This window comes from Mus caroli, unplaced genomic scaffold, assembly GCF_978045245.1.
Source record: "Mus caroli unplaced genomic scaffold, Mus_caroli_1 scaffold_15, whole genome shotgun sequence".
Taxonomy (NCBI): Eukaryota; Metazoa; Chordata; class Mammalia; order Rodentia; family Muridae; genus Mus; species Mus caroli.
This window is the reverse complement of record NW_028227270.1, coordinates 47,620,747-47,634,884: the sequence shown is the minus strand read 5'-3', so window position 1 is coordinate 47,634,884 and position 14,138 is coordinate 47,620,747. Positions and strand designations below refer to the sequence as shown.

At 50.4% G+C, this 14,138-nt stretch overlaps 1 protein-coding gene across 4 annotated transcripts in view; it reads left to right on the top strand.

The window, feature by feature from the left end:
• Positions 1-12,800, top strand: part of Slc12a7 (solute carrier family 12 member 7) — an 83,556-nt gene extending 70,756 nt beyond the window's left edge. For 2 of the 4 annotated variants that reach the window (XM_029468666.2, XM_029468667.2), the window contains exons 18-25: positions 1,273-1,468; positions 1,875-2,044; positions 2,152-2,283; positions 5,011-5,118; positions 5,921-6,099; positions 6,708-6,722; positions 9,582-9,715; positions 10,897-12,800. In XM_029468666.2, coding sequence (XP_029324526.1) covers positions 1,273-1,468; positions 1,875-2,044; positions 2,152-2,283; positions 5,011-5,118; positions 5,921-6,099; positions 6,708-6,722; positions 9,582-9,715; positions 10,897-10,988 — 1,026 coding nt within the window. In that variant the 3' untranslated portion in view covers positions 10,989-12,800. The remainder of the gene's footprint in view (positions 1-1,272; positions 1,469-1,874; positions 2,045-2,151; positions 2,284-5,010; positions 5,119-5,920; positions 6,100-6,707; positions 6,723-9,581; positions 9,716-10,896) is intronic. The other 2 variants (XM_021181012.3, XM_021181013.3) reach the window with 1 other exon arrangement.
• Positions 12,801-14,138: the final 1,338 nt, after the last annotated feature.

Sequence of the window (14,138 nt, the reverse complement as noted above, 5' to 3'; positions counted from 1 at the left end):
TGAGTTACACAGAACTCTATAAGTGGAACATGTTCCTCTTGTGAGCCTCATCTACCCTAGATGACTGCCTGGTGCCTGGTGGAGATGAACATAAAGCAAGGATGGAGGTGAAAGGATGGCTGGGAACCGCGTGTATTGTCAGTACAGCTTTAGTTGTGGAACTGTAGTGCAGGGCAGTGTCATTGTGGGACCAATATAGGAGGCAGTCGAAATCAGGCAAAGGAGGGAGAATAGTGAGTCTTGTGACCAGTGGAGCAAACCTAGACTAGGTGAGGTCTAAATTTGAGGTGTGGGCAGAGTGGGCTCAAGTCACTTTCTCCCTCTTCTGGCTTTGCTTGTGGGAGCTCCAGGCATTCCTAGGCTCAGCCTGTCTCCACATGCCTGCCTTCCTTCTCAGATCTCTCTTTCCTCCGTCTTCTCCGAGTTACTTGTTACTGAGTTCAGGGTCCCATTGAACAGTTAGGATACTTTTTCCAAATAAGGCCATGTTTCCCCATTTTGGCTGTAGCACAGTCAAAACGAACCCCTCTTGGGAACACCATTCAACCCCCTCACTGTCCTCGTTCCCCAAGCACATCTCCCTCCCACGCAAACTACATTCGTTGCACTGCAGTCTCCAAAGTCGTAAGCATCACTAAGTCTGAATCTCATCACAGGCCACACCGAGAGGGACTCCCCTCTGCTTACCAAGTGATGTGGTCTTCCTGTTCTAAAAGGGAGAGCACAAAGGCATGAGGGTCACCGTCCACATAAGTGTGAAGTCTAGTAGGGCTGCTCCTTTAGGTACCATCAGACACCCTGCACCCAATAGGACCTAGTAGGCTGCCTGCCGTAGAAGGACAGCATCCCTAGGCTGTTGACTCGTGAATGGTGTGTCCCAAGTCATAGCGTACAATTTCTCTCTCCATTGTCCCTAAGCTGCTCTGGGGAGGGAGGAGCTGTCCTGGTAGACGCCTGACATAGTGATGGAATGACGTGAGTGGACAGGTGTGGAGACTGACATCGTGGCTTGTCTGATAGCCCCTGCTGGAGCACTCCATTCGCTCAAAGGCTGCTAAAGTCGGTCCATGAAGCATGGCCCATGAGCGTTGGGTGCTTATTCTCTTTTTAAAGATTTATTGATTTTTTTATTTGTATGAGTACATTGTAGGTGTCTTCAGACACACCAGAAGAATATGTGTGGGGCTGCCTCACTGTAGGGACGAAGGGCATGGTGTCCCTGGCATGTGTCTTGGCATCCTGTACTATCACCTGCCTCCACAACTCCCACAGAATATCCGGTCTCTGATGAGCGCAGAGAAGACGAAGGGCTTCTGCCAACTGGTGGTGTCCTCCAACCTGCGAGATGGTGCGTCCCACCTGATCCAGTCGGCTGGCCTCGGTGGCATGAAACACAACACTGTCCTCATGGCCTGGCCAGAGGCTTGGAAGGAGGCAGATAATCCTTTCTCCTGGAAGAACTTTGTGGGTGGGTGTGGCAACCGTGCCCATCCCAAGTGTGACTGTCACACTAAGTGTATGGCCAGAGAATACAGACTGGGGGCCTTGGAATGTGCTGGCCAGGTTGTTAGTTACAGAAAAGCAAATGGCCGGTTTACATTCTTGAATGCTCTCCCCTAATGCCCAAGCCCAAGCCCCATGTGGGGGTTTTCCTAGAATGTGACACACTGTCCTCTGGAGATGATGGAATAGCTCTGATATGGGACCCCCCCCCCCCCGCCCGCCATTAGATGACTTCATGGGACCATGCCTACTTAGCTTGTGACAGTCTCCCCACTGTCTGGAGGGAAGCTAGCTCCCTGCTCGTCCCCCCATGAGACCCCCATGGTCCAGCTGGCCCTTGGTAACTTACCCATGGATACCTCTCTCCACAGACACAGTCCGTGACACTACAGCAGCACATCAGGCCTTGTTGGTGGCCAAGAACATTGACTTATTCCCACAGAACCAAGAGCGCTTCAGTGACGGGAACATTGACGTGTGGTGGATCGTGCATGACGGGGGCATGCTCATGCTTCTGCCCTTTCTGCTGCGCCAGCACAAGGTGTCTGCCGTAGGACCATAGGCCAACGGCTAGGCTACAGGGAGGCCACGACGTGGAGGGCGTGGCCTTGCCTGAGTTCCTGCAGAAATGTCCCCCCTCTTCCCCAGGTGTGGCGGAAGTGCCGGATGCGCATCTTCACTGTAGCCCAGGTGGATGACAACAGCATCCAGATGAAGAAGGACCTGCAGATGTTCCTGTACCACCTCAGGATCAGTGCGGAGGTGGAGGTGGTGGAGATGGTGCGTGCACAGCTGTGTGCTGGGGGCGGGAGGGTGCAGATGGACAGACAGATGGGCGGGTGGACCTGCCCATGCTACACTTCTGGAATAACAAGAGATAGTACATCCTGGCATGTTCCATAGGGTAATACTTGTATAGTCTTACTGTTCCCATCCTACATCTGAGCTTGTCTCGGTTGACAGCAGCTCTGGTGGAGAAGGTCTGGGATGTACTCCCTGGGAGTGAGGTCTGCTCAGAGGTCTGGAGCCTGGGGTTCTAGTTTTTTTGTTTTGTTTTATTACTCACTCCATTCATTTACATCTCAAATGATATCCCACTTCCCTGTTACCCCATCCCACAACCTCCCTCCCCTTTGCCTGTATGATGGTGCTCCCTGACCCACCCACCCTCTCCTACCCCACCCCTCCAGCATCCCCTTACGCTGGGTCATCAGACCTCCACAGCACCAAGGGTCTCCCCTCCCATTGATGTCAGACAAGGCCATCTTGTGCTACCTATGTATCTGGAGTCATGGATTCCTCCCTGTACACTCCTTGGTTGGTGGTCTAGTCCCTGGGAGCACTGGGTGGTCCAGCCAGCTGATGTTGTTTTTCCTGTGGGGTTGCAATCCCCAGCTACTCCTCCAATCCTTCTGCCAGCTCCCCCACCAGGGTCTCTGAGCTCAGTTAAGAGGCACTTGCTGACAGGAGCCTGATGTGGCTGTTCCTTGGGAGGTTCAACCAGCAACTGACCAATGCAGATGTGGATGCTTGGGGCTCTGTTTTTGTCTATGACTTCATAGTTCCTCAACTAGAAATTATTTGCCTATCTGTGGATCTATCGGGCCATGAGTGAAGTCATGCTGGGGCTAACAGATAGAATAAGTAACCCTGGGTCACAGTAGATGCGGTTTACTGTGTCTGAATGACGAAGGAGTGAGGTTCATTCTGAGGTACCCACTCCAGCTGTGACCCAAGATTGTTCCTACTGACCGAGCAGCCCCTTGTGGATTGACTGTGAATCCTTTGCTCCTTCCTGCCTTCTGCTTTCTCGGAATGCTATGTTCTCACTTGTGTGGTCTCTATGGTTTACTCCTCTGTCACCTGATCATGGATGACACCCAGTACATGGTCTCTGCATGGCTGTGTAGCTCAGTTTCTGGAATAGAACTGGCAGATAGTCACATTGGGTAGAAATAGTCCCATAGAGGCCTGCTTCTCTACAGTCTCACAGAGGGATTATGTTAGAGGGGTGTCCCAGAAGGGCCCATTTCTTTTCCATAGCCATGTGGAGTGCCTCATTGAGTAAAGGGACCTCCCACTACCCTTCATGGTCACATGGAGGAGTCCCAGCTCCAGGGCTGCAAAGGTGCTTTGCTGGAGCTTACAAACTGCTTTTCTCTGCCTGTGTCTCTTTAATCATGGATGAGGTCTGGCATCTCTCTGCATTATTGACGACCTCTTGCATCTTCTTGTCAGCTCCCAGGGAACCTTGTGGTATGGGTTTATGTTTTCTCTCTCGATAGGAGACTATGTATAAGACTTTGAGACCTCTATGAGAGTTTTGGGTATGTGCAGGTTGGGGTATCACTGGGTCTTGTTGCTCTGGGTGTGCTGTTCAGAAATGCATATCCACATTTGGACATTTCTCAGCCATCTGGAGTTGCAGACTCGCTCTCTGTGGCTTCTGTTTGTAACCTTCTCTGTAGGTGGCACTCTTAAGTCTGTCTGCATTATTAGTAGTCAGAGACTACCTTTTTTGACTAAGTAACAGAAGCTGCCCACACGAGGTCTTGTGAAGTAGTCCAGGCTAGACATGGAGACCAGCAGTCCACTGGCCTGGACCAGTGTCTGTAATGTACAATGCATGAGCTGCCTAAGCTCTCAGCCTCGGGCTTGGCTTCCAGAGCTAATCTCCCTATGAGTTCCCACTAGAATACAGACCTCTGTCCCTACCCAGGGGACATGGTCAACTGATAAGGGGCTACCCAGAGTGTAAGGTTTTAGGTGTTTGGGTGTAACAGACAGGGATAGTCTGAATGTCAACATTCAGGGTCATTAGATCACTAGTGCTTAAATGCTGCTGTCCTTGGTTTGGTATCTTTTCCCTATGAATTTAATAGCTCTGTGAAGAGTGAGCTTGTCTGAGACAGGAAATGAAACCAGTCATTTAGGAGTATGTGTTCCTTGAGACCACAGCTCTTACAGACAAGCCAGGAATGCCCTGTCCAGATCCCTGAACAGCTCTGTGCTTAGTCAGTGTGAACTGCAGCAGCATCATTGACAGTGTGGTAATGTTACAGAGTCCCCGGCAGGAACACAGGTAGGCTGTTGTATTTGTCCACCTGTTATTGCAAACCACACATTTGCATCAATAGTCACACATTCTCATGCCTTCCCAGGCTCCTCTGGGATAGAGAGCTCTGATACTCCAGGGACAGAAATCTAGGCCTGGCGTACACGGCCACTGCTTGCTTAGGTCCACTTGACAATGGGGGTTGGGTAGGTGGTGGTTGGCGGTGACACCATGTTTTGTTTTTGCTTTTTTTTTTTTTTTTTTTCTTCGAGACAGGGTTTCTCTGTATAGCCCTGGCTGTTCTGGAACTCACTCTGTAGACCAGGCTGGCCTCGAACTCAGAAATCCGCCTGCCTCTGCCTCCCAAGTGCTGGGATTAAAGGCGTGCACCACCACGCCCAGCTACCATGTTTTGTATACATTGTTTACTTCTGTGACTTGACGCCTTTTAGGTTGAAAATGACATTTCCGCATTCACCTATGAGAAGACGCTAATGATGGAGCAGAGGTCACAGATGCTGAAACAGATGCAGTTGTCAAAGAATGAGCGGGAGAGAGAGGTGTGTGCACTGGGGAGAAAGTAGGTAGGGTCCGTGCCATCTGGTCCCAAACATGGGATCTATGTTGAGGGGAGCACAGAGCAACCTAGCAAAAACAATGGCACTGGATTCACACAGTTCCTATGGCATTTGGCTTTGGTTGTTAACGAAGAGCAAGCATGGCCATCTGTGCCCTTTGATACAGTGTGACTCTGAGGGCTGGCACCTTTGTAGTCACTTCAGATCTTTAAACATTCACTTTGCTCTGTCAGTGCCTAAGCCACTGAAGGAGGCTATGTAGGTAGACACTCCCTATGTTCACCCTTCCAGGGCTACCAGGCACTACCCATCTATGACCCTTTAAAGCCCCTGTGAGCCTGGCAGCCAGAGGGGTTGTTGAAGCAAGCCCCTCCCTGAGATGGAAGCTGCCACAGAGGTGTACCATGGTGTGTCCTCATCAGGGTTGAATGACTGAGAGGTCAGGGGCTACACCAAGTAAGGAGACTCTAGCACCAGTGTTCTGATAGTTCAGCAGAGTTCTGGGTCCATTTATTTTTTTCTTTCAAGGCAGGAAAGTGAGGTAGGAAGAGGCAGGGGAGGGAACCAAGAGTCCATCTGGTAGTACAAGAAACAGAGGAGATCCTTTTGGGATGGGGACAGTGCCAGAGCTCTTTGTGGAATTACTGTCTACTAGTTGAGGAATCTTATTAGCCAGTTACACATGAATCCTCTTGGTTCATTCTGCAGCCTGCCTGCCTCATTGGGCACATTCTCTCAAGGGTGGCTTTCAAGAGCGAACCGCTGTCTGTTCTTCCCTCACCAGGCCCAGCTGATTCATGACAGGAACACTGCATCCCATACCACAGCAACTGCTAGAACCCAAGCCCCGCCAACTCCTGACAAAGTGCAGATGACGTGGACGAAAGAGAAACTCATTGCAGAGAAACACAGGAACAAGGACACCGGCACATCAGGCTTCAAAGACCTCTTCAGCCTAAAGCCGTGAGTGTCTATGTGGCCTGGGCCAATGCACAGTGAGGACAGACTTCCAGCCCCACCCTCTAAGGAGTTTTAGAGGGCAGCTCACTGGCCCATAGACCTGCAGAGAACTGGGACCAGCCAGCCCAAGGCTATGCTATCAGTGCCAATGGGCCAGGTCATGAGGGGATTGGGCTATGAGTCTTACTCGCTTGATGATAATGACTTCCCAGGCTCCATTCCCACCCCCATAGTCTAGGCTGCTGTCATAGACCTCTGGGGTCTTGTCATCTTGGTTGACTTGAGAATCCCAAGACTGTGAGGTCCTTGTGGCTGTCACAGAGATATGGGGATGCCATCATGGCTGATTCAGTTAAGTCTTCTTGACACAGCCTCCCAGCCCAGTAGTGGGCCAGAGCCCCCTCTGACTGGGTCTTTATGGTGGGATTATTCTAAACTCCCAAGTTCCTAGGGAGAGGAAGGGTTTAAGGGTTCTGTGGAATGGGAATCTATTGAAGGGCCAAGGCCAGCCATTTCATTACTTAGCATGGCCACCACCAGTACTTGAATTGGTTGAATCGTGTGGAGTCCTCTGCTGGAGTAACCTGCTGTTTGTGTTCTCTTCCATGTAGAGAGTGGGGAAACCTGTAAGTGTACTTTCATTTTCTAGACTGCCTTAGACCGAGTTGCCTTGCATGCCTGCGTGTGTACAGCCCTGTGTGTGTAGAACATCCTGCTGACCTCACTGCCTCCCCTCAGAGTGGCTCAGGGCACAAACCCAGATGTCATTCTCTTAAGTGACACCAAAGGCAGTGTGGGAGAGCTGGTTCTGAGCTGCTCTGAGGCGGGGCAGACGTGTGTGCTTCCTGCATCAATGAACAGATTCACCCACATCCCTCCAGGTCTACTCAGTCAATATATAATTGCTTCCTTGGCTCTCCATCCATCCGGGAGGCTGCCATCCTTTCCTCTCTAGTGAGAAGGGTTGTGGATCAATTCTGTATAGTCAGACTACCTGTGTGTGAGCTCTGGGACTGGATGCAGGGCCAGGAGTCCTAGGCAGGGGTGCAGGGTCTGAGGGTCTGCCTCCAAGCCCATAGGTGGAAACATTCTGGGAGGACATACGCTGAGGTCGCCTGGAGATGCTACTGTGGTCCTTTCATCTGTGCTGTCCCTGTCCTGTCTCCCTCCAGTCATTCTGTGCCCTTGTCCCTTACAGACAGGTAATGTGCAAGATGCCGGTTAGGTGGTTAATGACTCTAGCTGAATTACTCAGACACTGAGGAAAACTTGAGGAGCTTGGATAACTGGGAAGCTAAGAGCATCCCAGGCTTCCTGCTGTCTGCAAATCTAAAAGCCACCCTCCCATAGTTTATTAAAACACATAATCAGGAAGGCATAGTAACAGGGTTTGACCCTATGCTACTTGTGCACATGTACCTATATACACACGTGCCTGTACATAACAGACAGATTCCTGGACACACACATGGGCACTCTCGGTGGGATACTTACTTGACAGGACCCAAGCTTAGCCAGGGTCAGGAAGAAGCTCCAGGGTTCAGGCCTATTTCTTGGTTAGTCTAGCAAGAGATGTGTTTCCTTTCACAATTTCCTTGGAGCATTTATGGCTGTGGATGTGTGCTGGGTTAGAATGCATGTATGTATTGGTTAGAAAACATGTATGTACCAGGTAAAGCTCATGCATGTGTTGTCAGCTGAGCATGTGTGCTGGTTTGAGTCTATTTGTGTTGTGTACACACTAGTGTACCTACCTGCATGTGTGTGCTGGTATGCACCGGTTAGCATTTGTACATAGTTATGTGCATGTATTTTCTACTTTGGATCGTCCTAGGCAGTTCTTAGGCAGTTCTGCCAATAGCCAGCTAAGGATTTCTGACTTCACTTCCTGCTTCCAAGACTGCTGTGTAGACTTACACTCCCAGGTGTAGACACTGTGTAGAAAGTTCATCTTGTACGAGGCATCTTACTGATCAACTCTGCTGGATGACTAGGAATGGAGGCGGGATTGAGTTAGCTTTCAGAACTCAAGGATCTTTCCTGGACCCTCTGGTGGTTTTCTGGCTTCAACAGGGCATTCCACAATGGCATAAAAAACAGGCAAAACCCAGACCTCAGGTTCCGTGTGACTGCTGTACTCTCCCACCCCCAGGCTCTTGCATTTCATGCCGTTTGAGAACCGCTGTTGGACCAAACACACAGTAATTGTGCCCTTTCCATGGAGTGAATTCAGAGTTCCTGTAATGAAAGGCCTGACTGGTGCCACAGAGACTCACCTATAATTTTATCAAATTAAACTGAAGAGAGAAGATAAAGGGCCCATGACCGTTTTCTTTCTGGAGAATGGCAGTCACAAGCTGTTGTATTTGGCTTAGAGTTGAGTTGATCAGTGGATGTGATTATGGGACATCTCGGGACCTCTCTATGACCCTGAAATGGCAGCTTCATCTGCCTGTCCCTCTCTCTCTCTGAAGCACAGATGCCTCTACTCAGAAGGGCTGCCATCAAGACTGTACAAGCAGATTAACAGGCTAAAAATTCTGTCCTGTGTCCTAAGCCCAAGGATACTCCAGATGTCCCAGTATCGATAGAAGTGCAATTTCCCGAGGTAGTTTTCTAAACATTGGTTCAGTTCTCTAGAGCGGGGATGTTTGCTACCAAAGAGAAGGCACCCGAGTGCTTATGTGTGCTAGTGAGTATGAGCCTGTGATATCCTCACACCTATGTGGGTGTGGTCCCGGCTACCTGGGAAACTGAAGAGTACAGGGCCCCATACAACGATAGAGCACTTGGTTTGGGAACTCAGCAATGTTCCGCTCATCTCAGAGGTTAGAAACATGAATCTGAACCATGCAGTGCCAGGGCTCTGTCTCTTTGTCACAGCTTGACGGTGTCATCTGGACTGGCTAAGGGTAGGAAAGAGGGTTGCCTAAACCCAGACCCAGTTCTCTGCTGAATCCCAGCTTCCATACAGCATCTGGCAGAATCAGGACGGCAGGGTCATTGACTAGCGAGAGGACACTCTAGAGCTCGCCTCTTGAGCACCTAGTTCTTACTACACCTAAGTACTCTGTACTCAGTTCAACAGATATGCTACTTGGCAGCACCAAGCATGTCAGTAGGATGCCAGGGATTCAGCAGTTATACCGGTGCCCTAAGACACAGGCCAGTTCCCACGCCTGCCCAGATGGCTGCTGTGCCCTCCCTCATCTCCTGTTTCTGCCTGTACCAATGGTTGCTTCGCACATGCAGCTTATTGATGTGTTGTAGTTTACCTGCATTACTTTATGGTCCCCACAAGCTTAGCGGTTTAGTGATGCTCTGTTCTAAAGTGTCTAGAGCCAAATGCTTTCTGCTGCTAAGTCACCCTACACCCCATCCTCAGATAATATGCTAAGCCTTGCCCTTCCCATGAACAAGCTGGGAAGGACAGGCAGACTGCAGGCCTCAAGCCCATTGTGCCCACTCTACCATCCTTCTCCCAGGGACCAGTCCAACGTCAGGAGGATGCATACTGCTGTGAAGCTCAACGGCGTAGTTCTCAACAAATCCCAGGATGCCCAACTGGTCCTGCTGAATATGCCAGGCCCCCCAAAAAGTCGGCAGGGGGACGAGAACTGTATCCTTTTCCAATGTTTCCCGGTGGTGGTGAGCTGTATTACAACTGTGGCACTATCAGACCTGACTCCTCTTGTTTACAGAGCCTCAACTCCTGTGAGTTGGGGAAGATAGGTCAGGGGAGGGTGGGGCAAGGCAGGCAGTGATGCGTAGTATGAGGGGTCCACCTAGGCCTGTCAATGCCAAAACATGCTTTTCTATGTGTGGTGTATCATGCATTACCCCGGGGACCTTGGACCTAGGGACATAGGTAGGCAAGTGCCATGGAGTCTGGGCAGACTGGGGAGGGCTAGGGGGGTGTCAGGTCCTTCCTAGCATTCGAGTTCCTGAGGATCGGTGATGGCCCTTCCTTACAATGCTGGGACCAAGGGTAGCGCCTTGAGTATGCTAGTAAGCGCTCTGTAACCCCATCCCAGTATGTACCTTTGATTTGCTTGATACCTGACTAAGCCAGAGCAAATCCACATGGTGTGTCTCTGGGTGACAAGCCTTGATGCAGAGCAGTATACACTGGGACACAGACTGGGGTCATCTGAATGCCCAGCAAGTGCAGTGTGATCCTAAGCCTGCCTGAGAAGAACAACCCCTCACAGGAAGAACTGAGCCCTTGTTCTCCTGCATGTACCTGCCCATGGTCTCAGTGGTTCCGTGCCCCACACAGAGCTGGCACTGGAGCAATGCTGAATCTCCCTGCCTGGATACAGTCTGCTCTGAGCTTAGTCTCCCTCAGCGGCAGATCAAGCAGGACAGATGGCCTGCTCTTCCATTTCACAGTTCATGCTGTTAGCCATAGCTTTGACACGTGCTTTGCTAAGTGTCAAGACGTCTCTGGGGCCTTGTTGGACAGCCACTTGGGGCCACAGAATGGCAAATGAGGGAGATGTTTCTTTGCTTCCTGGTCAGAAACCACTGAACCACCAGGGTTCCAGTGACCCATGGTTTCAAGTGGATGGGATTAATAACTGAGGCTCCAGAAATCTCTCTGCCTTCTGGAGGTGGCAGCTTTGTCCCTGTTCTTTCGTGGTACCACATCGTCATTTCCTCCGTTTGGAGGTCCCTAGCTTCTTGGGATCTTCCGATCTGCCACGGGCCTTGGTTTCTCAGACTGAGTCTGTAATATGAACTGGGGTGGGTCCCTGATATGAATAGTTGAGATTGGTATGGCCTTAACTATCAACCCAGACATGGAGTTCCTTGAGGTCCTGACAGAAGGGCTGAACAGGGTCCTCCTGGTCAGGGGTGGTGGCCGGGAAGTCATCACCATCTACTCCTAACACCTGCAACCTGGACACACCTGGATGGGGTCAGGACTGTGCAAGCTGCCTGTGGCCAGGCTGGGGCTTGCCAGCATGCCACTGTGATAGCCACTGCTCTGGCACTCATTGCCTGGCCTACCAACATGTTGCAGTGATTCTGGTCACCCTGACACACATGGCTTCCCACAGACATAACAGTTCCTAGGCTTCCTCCAAACAGAAGATGCTACATGGCAGGGAGTATCTAGAGCTGTTCTGGTAGGAATGGCTCCATTGTTGTCGGCAATGGTAGGTATACCCAGGAGATCTGGGGCAGCTCTTCCTATTATTGGCAGGGCCTCGCCTCCAGACACTAGGATCACCTTTCTGCAGATGGCTGTCCAGCATTTTGTGGCAGTTACATTTTACTTCCACCAGAAAATAGTACAGAGGCGCCTCTGTACTTTTCATGAACCTGACAGATGAACCAGAACACGTGAACAAGCACACAGTTCCTTGGGGCTAGAATGTCACTGAGTTGTTCTCCATTGGCTTCTTTGTTCCTTTGAGTATCCTTGCCGTGCTTTCTGTACAGTAAGCACACTGAGGACTGTCCACCCTCACCTCCTCGTTCTCTCCCCCACACTCCTCAGACATGGCTCAGGGTACCACTGGAAAGTGAGATAGTGTTTACAGGGTAGGAGTGGGTCACCATTTGAGCCAGTGGTACCTGCCAACTGTGTTCCCATCTGAGTCGATGCCCTAGGAGCTCCTGCAGAGAGAACCTTTGTTCTGCAGGGCTATCTGCAGCTTGCCTGCTTTCTCTTCTCATGGGAACTCAGCCACTTTGTTTCATAAGCACCTTGCTGGGAACCTCAAGCAGGTGACTATTGAGAGCCAGAGTGTAACAAGCAAACGGCAAGAACAGAGAATTCTGCACATAGTCCATGACAGCAGGCACCATCCAGAGTGTGAACCATGATGTGTCTCAGCATACGGCTTTGCACATGAAATGCCGTCCCATCCCTCACCCTCCTGGAGAGAAAAGCCAGGCCCAGCCCAACACCCTCAGCGTCAGCAGCCACAGCCCTGGGTGTGTGTCTTTCTGGCTGAGTGTTGTCTCCTGCCATAGATCCTTACTCAGCTGGGGGCCATAGGCGCCTCTGCACTTTTCAAGAACCTGACACATGATTTGCACTTTACCCTTGGGCATTCTGCTCTGTAGGTCATGGTTTGTTCACAGGCTGTAGGCAGCAGCACCGATCCGTTCCTCACGTTCTGTATGGCGTATTTATTTATTTAACCCTCCCCGGGGAAGCTTGATAGAGATAGCTTCTGTGTGCATGGCCCGTGGTGCCAGGCTCTGGGCATCTCAGACTTCCTCCAAGAGAATCAGCCCTGTCCACATTCACGACAGTTCCAGTTAGGGTAGAGGCCAAGTTTGCACCTGCACAGGTTCTTCAGACTTTGTTAGGCACCCAGGTAAGCTAGCCAGAGTAACTGTTGCCCAGTGTGTGTCCCCGTCAGCATAGTGATTTCCACACCTGCTTTTGTCTCAATTCTGAACTTGGCTCAGACTCCTGAGCCCTGGATGTCTAGGCCAGAGCAGGTGGCTCGCCTCTCCCAGCTGTTAGGAATGCCCTGGACAGCTGGCTTTTCAGGTTCTGGGTCACTGCTTGCAAGAGTTGCCTGTCAAGAGCGTCCAGCCTCCTTTCTGTTGCAAACTCCATGTTCCTGGTAACCGTGGCCGTTCAGATCAGTCTCGTGTTTTTTCCTTTTTATAGGCTTTTGTCTTTGTATGACTTTGTTAGTAGAAGAGTAAAGTTATATAAAATATAAATGTTTAAGGAACTTCGTGTGCCTCATTTCCATAGAATTCAGTGGTGGCAGAAGGTGTACTGACCTATTCCTTCCCAGAGCTCCTCAGAGGCCCACTTCAAGACTGACCACCCAAGAGGCTAGACCACCCAGGGCTCTCAGGGTCAGGGGTGACCCTCCTGCATTGGAGAAGCTCTACAAAAATATAAGGGGAACTCTCATGCCAACTTGTTAGATTTGTTAAACTGCCAACTCAATACTGCCATTGTAGGGAATCCACTCAGAATTTTCTAAGGATGGGAGCCCCAGAATCACCACAGTGCAAGTGAGGCTATAATCTAGAAAATGGGGGACAGGTAGGAGGTGTTGAGTCACTGGAATACAGAACTGTGCAGCCATGGGACTGGTGTTGGCACCTCCACAGTTGTTAAGTAGGTTTATCTCTATGGCCCAGGACATATCCCCACAAACCTTCTCCCTGGCATTCATCATGGTGTCTTCCATATCCAGGCATTCTGCAGCAGAGCAGTGTTTGATTATAGAAACGGGGCTCTTGACCCGTGGCATCATGCACAAACCTGGGAGACTTACTCAGAAGCTGCTCCCATAGTATGAGAGTCCTCTCAGGTTGGGTCCCAAAAGAAGCAAATCCAAGGGCTGGTGAGATGGCTCAGTGGGTAAGAGCACCCGACTGCTCTTCCGAAGGTACGGAGTTCAAATCCCAGCAACCACATGGTGGCTCACAACCATCCGTAACGAGATCTGGTGCCCTCTTCTGGAGTGTCTGAAGACAGCTACAGTGTACTTACATATAATAAATAAATCTTAAAAAACAAAACAAAACAAACTTTAAAAAAAAAAAAAAAGCAAATCCAAGAAAAGAAGCAAATTCAAGAAAACCGTTTGTAATTCAAGGAAGTGGGGTAGTTCAGGAAAGACTGCCGAGGGAGCACAGAGCTGCTTTTGGGAGGATGTTCTGATGTAGAAGCTTGACATGCTAATGAGTGGTGTAGTCACCCTGTCTGTGGTGAGCCTTGAATACAGTGGACACAGTGTTGGCTATGGGAATGAACTGGGAGAGTAGCTGTCCTTTGGCCCTACTGGGGACCAGAGTTCTTCTCATGCATGCATGGCTTAGAGCACATAGGCCTGGCATTCATGGTAATGATTAGGAGTTCAGGCCTAGGGGTGTCATTGGGAACAGACAGACACAGAGCAGAGTTCAGCATATATCCAGAGTCCTAGCAACAGGTTCTATGGCAAGTATAAAGCTTAGGCAGGCGGTGTCGTCTTTGTAGCCTGTTACACCTTGCAGATGGGACTTTGTGAATATCGTTTGCCTTTGAGGGAAACACCATGGTGAAGTTTCCA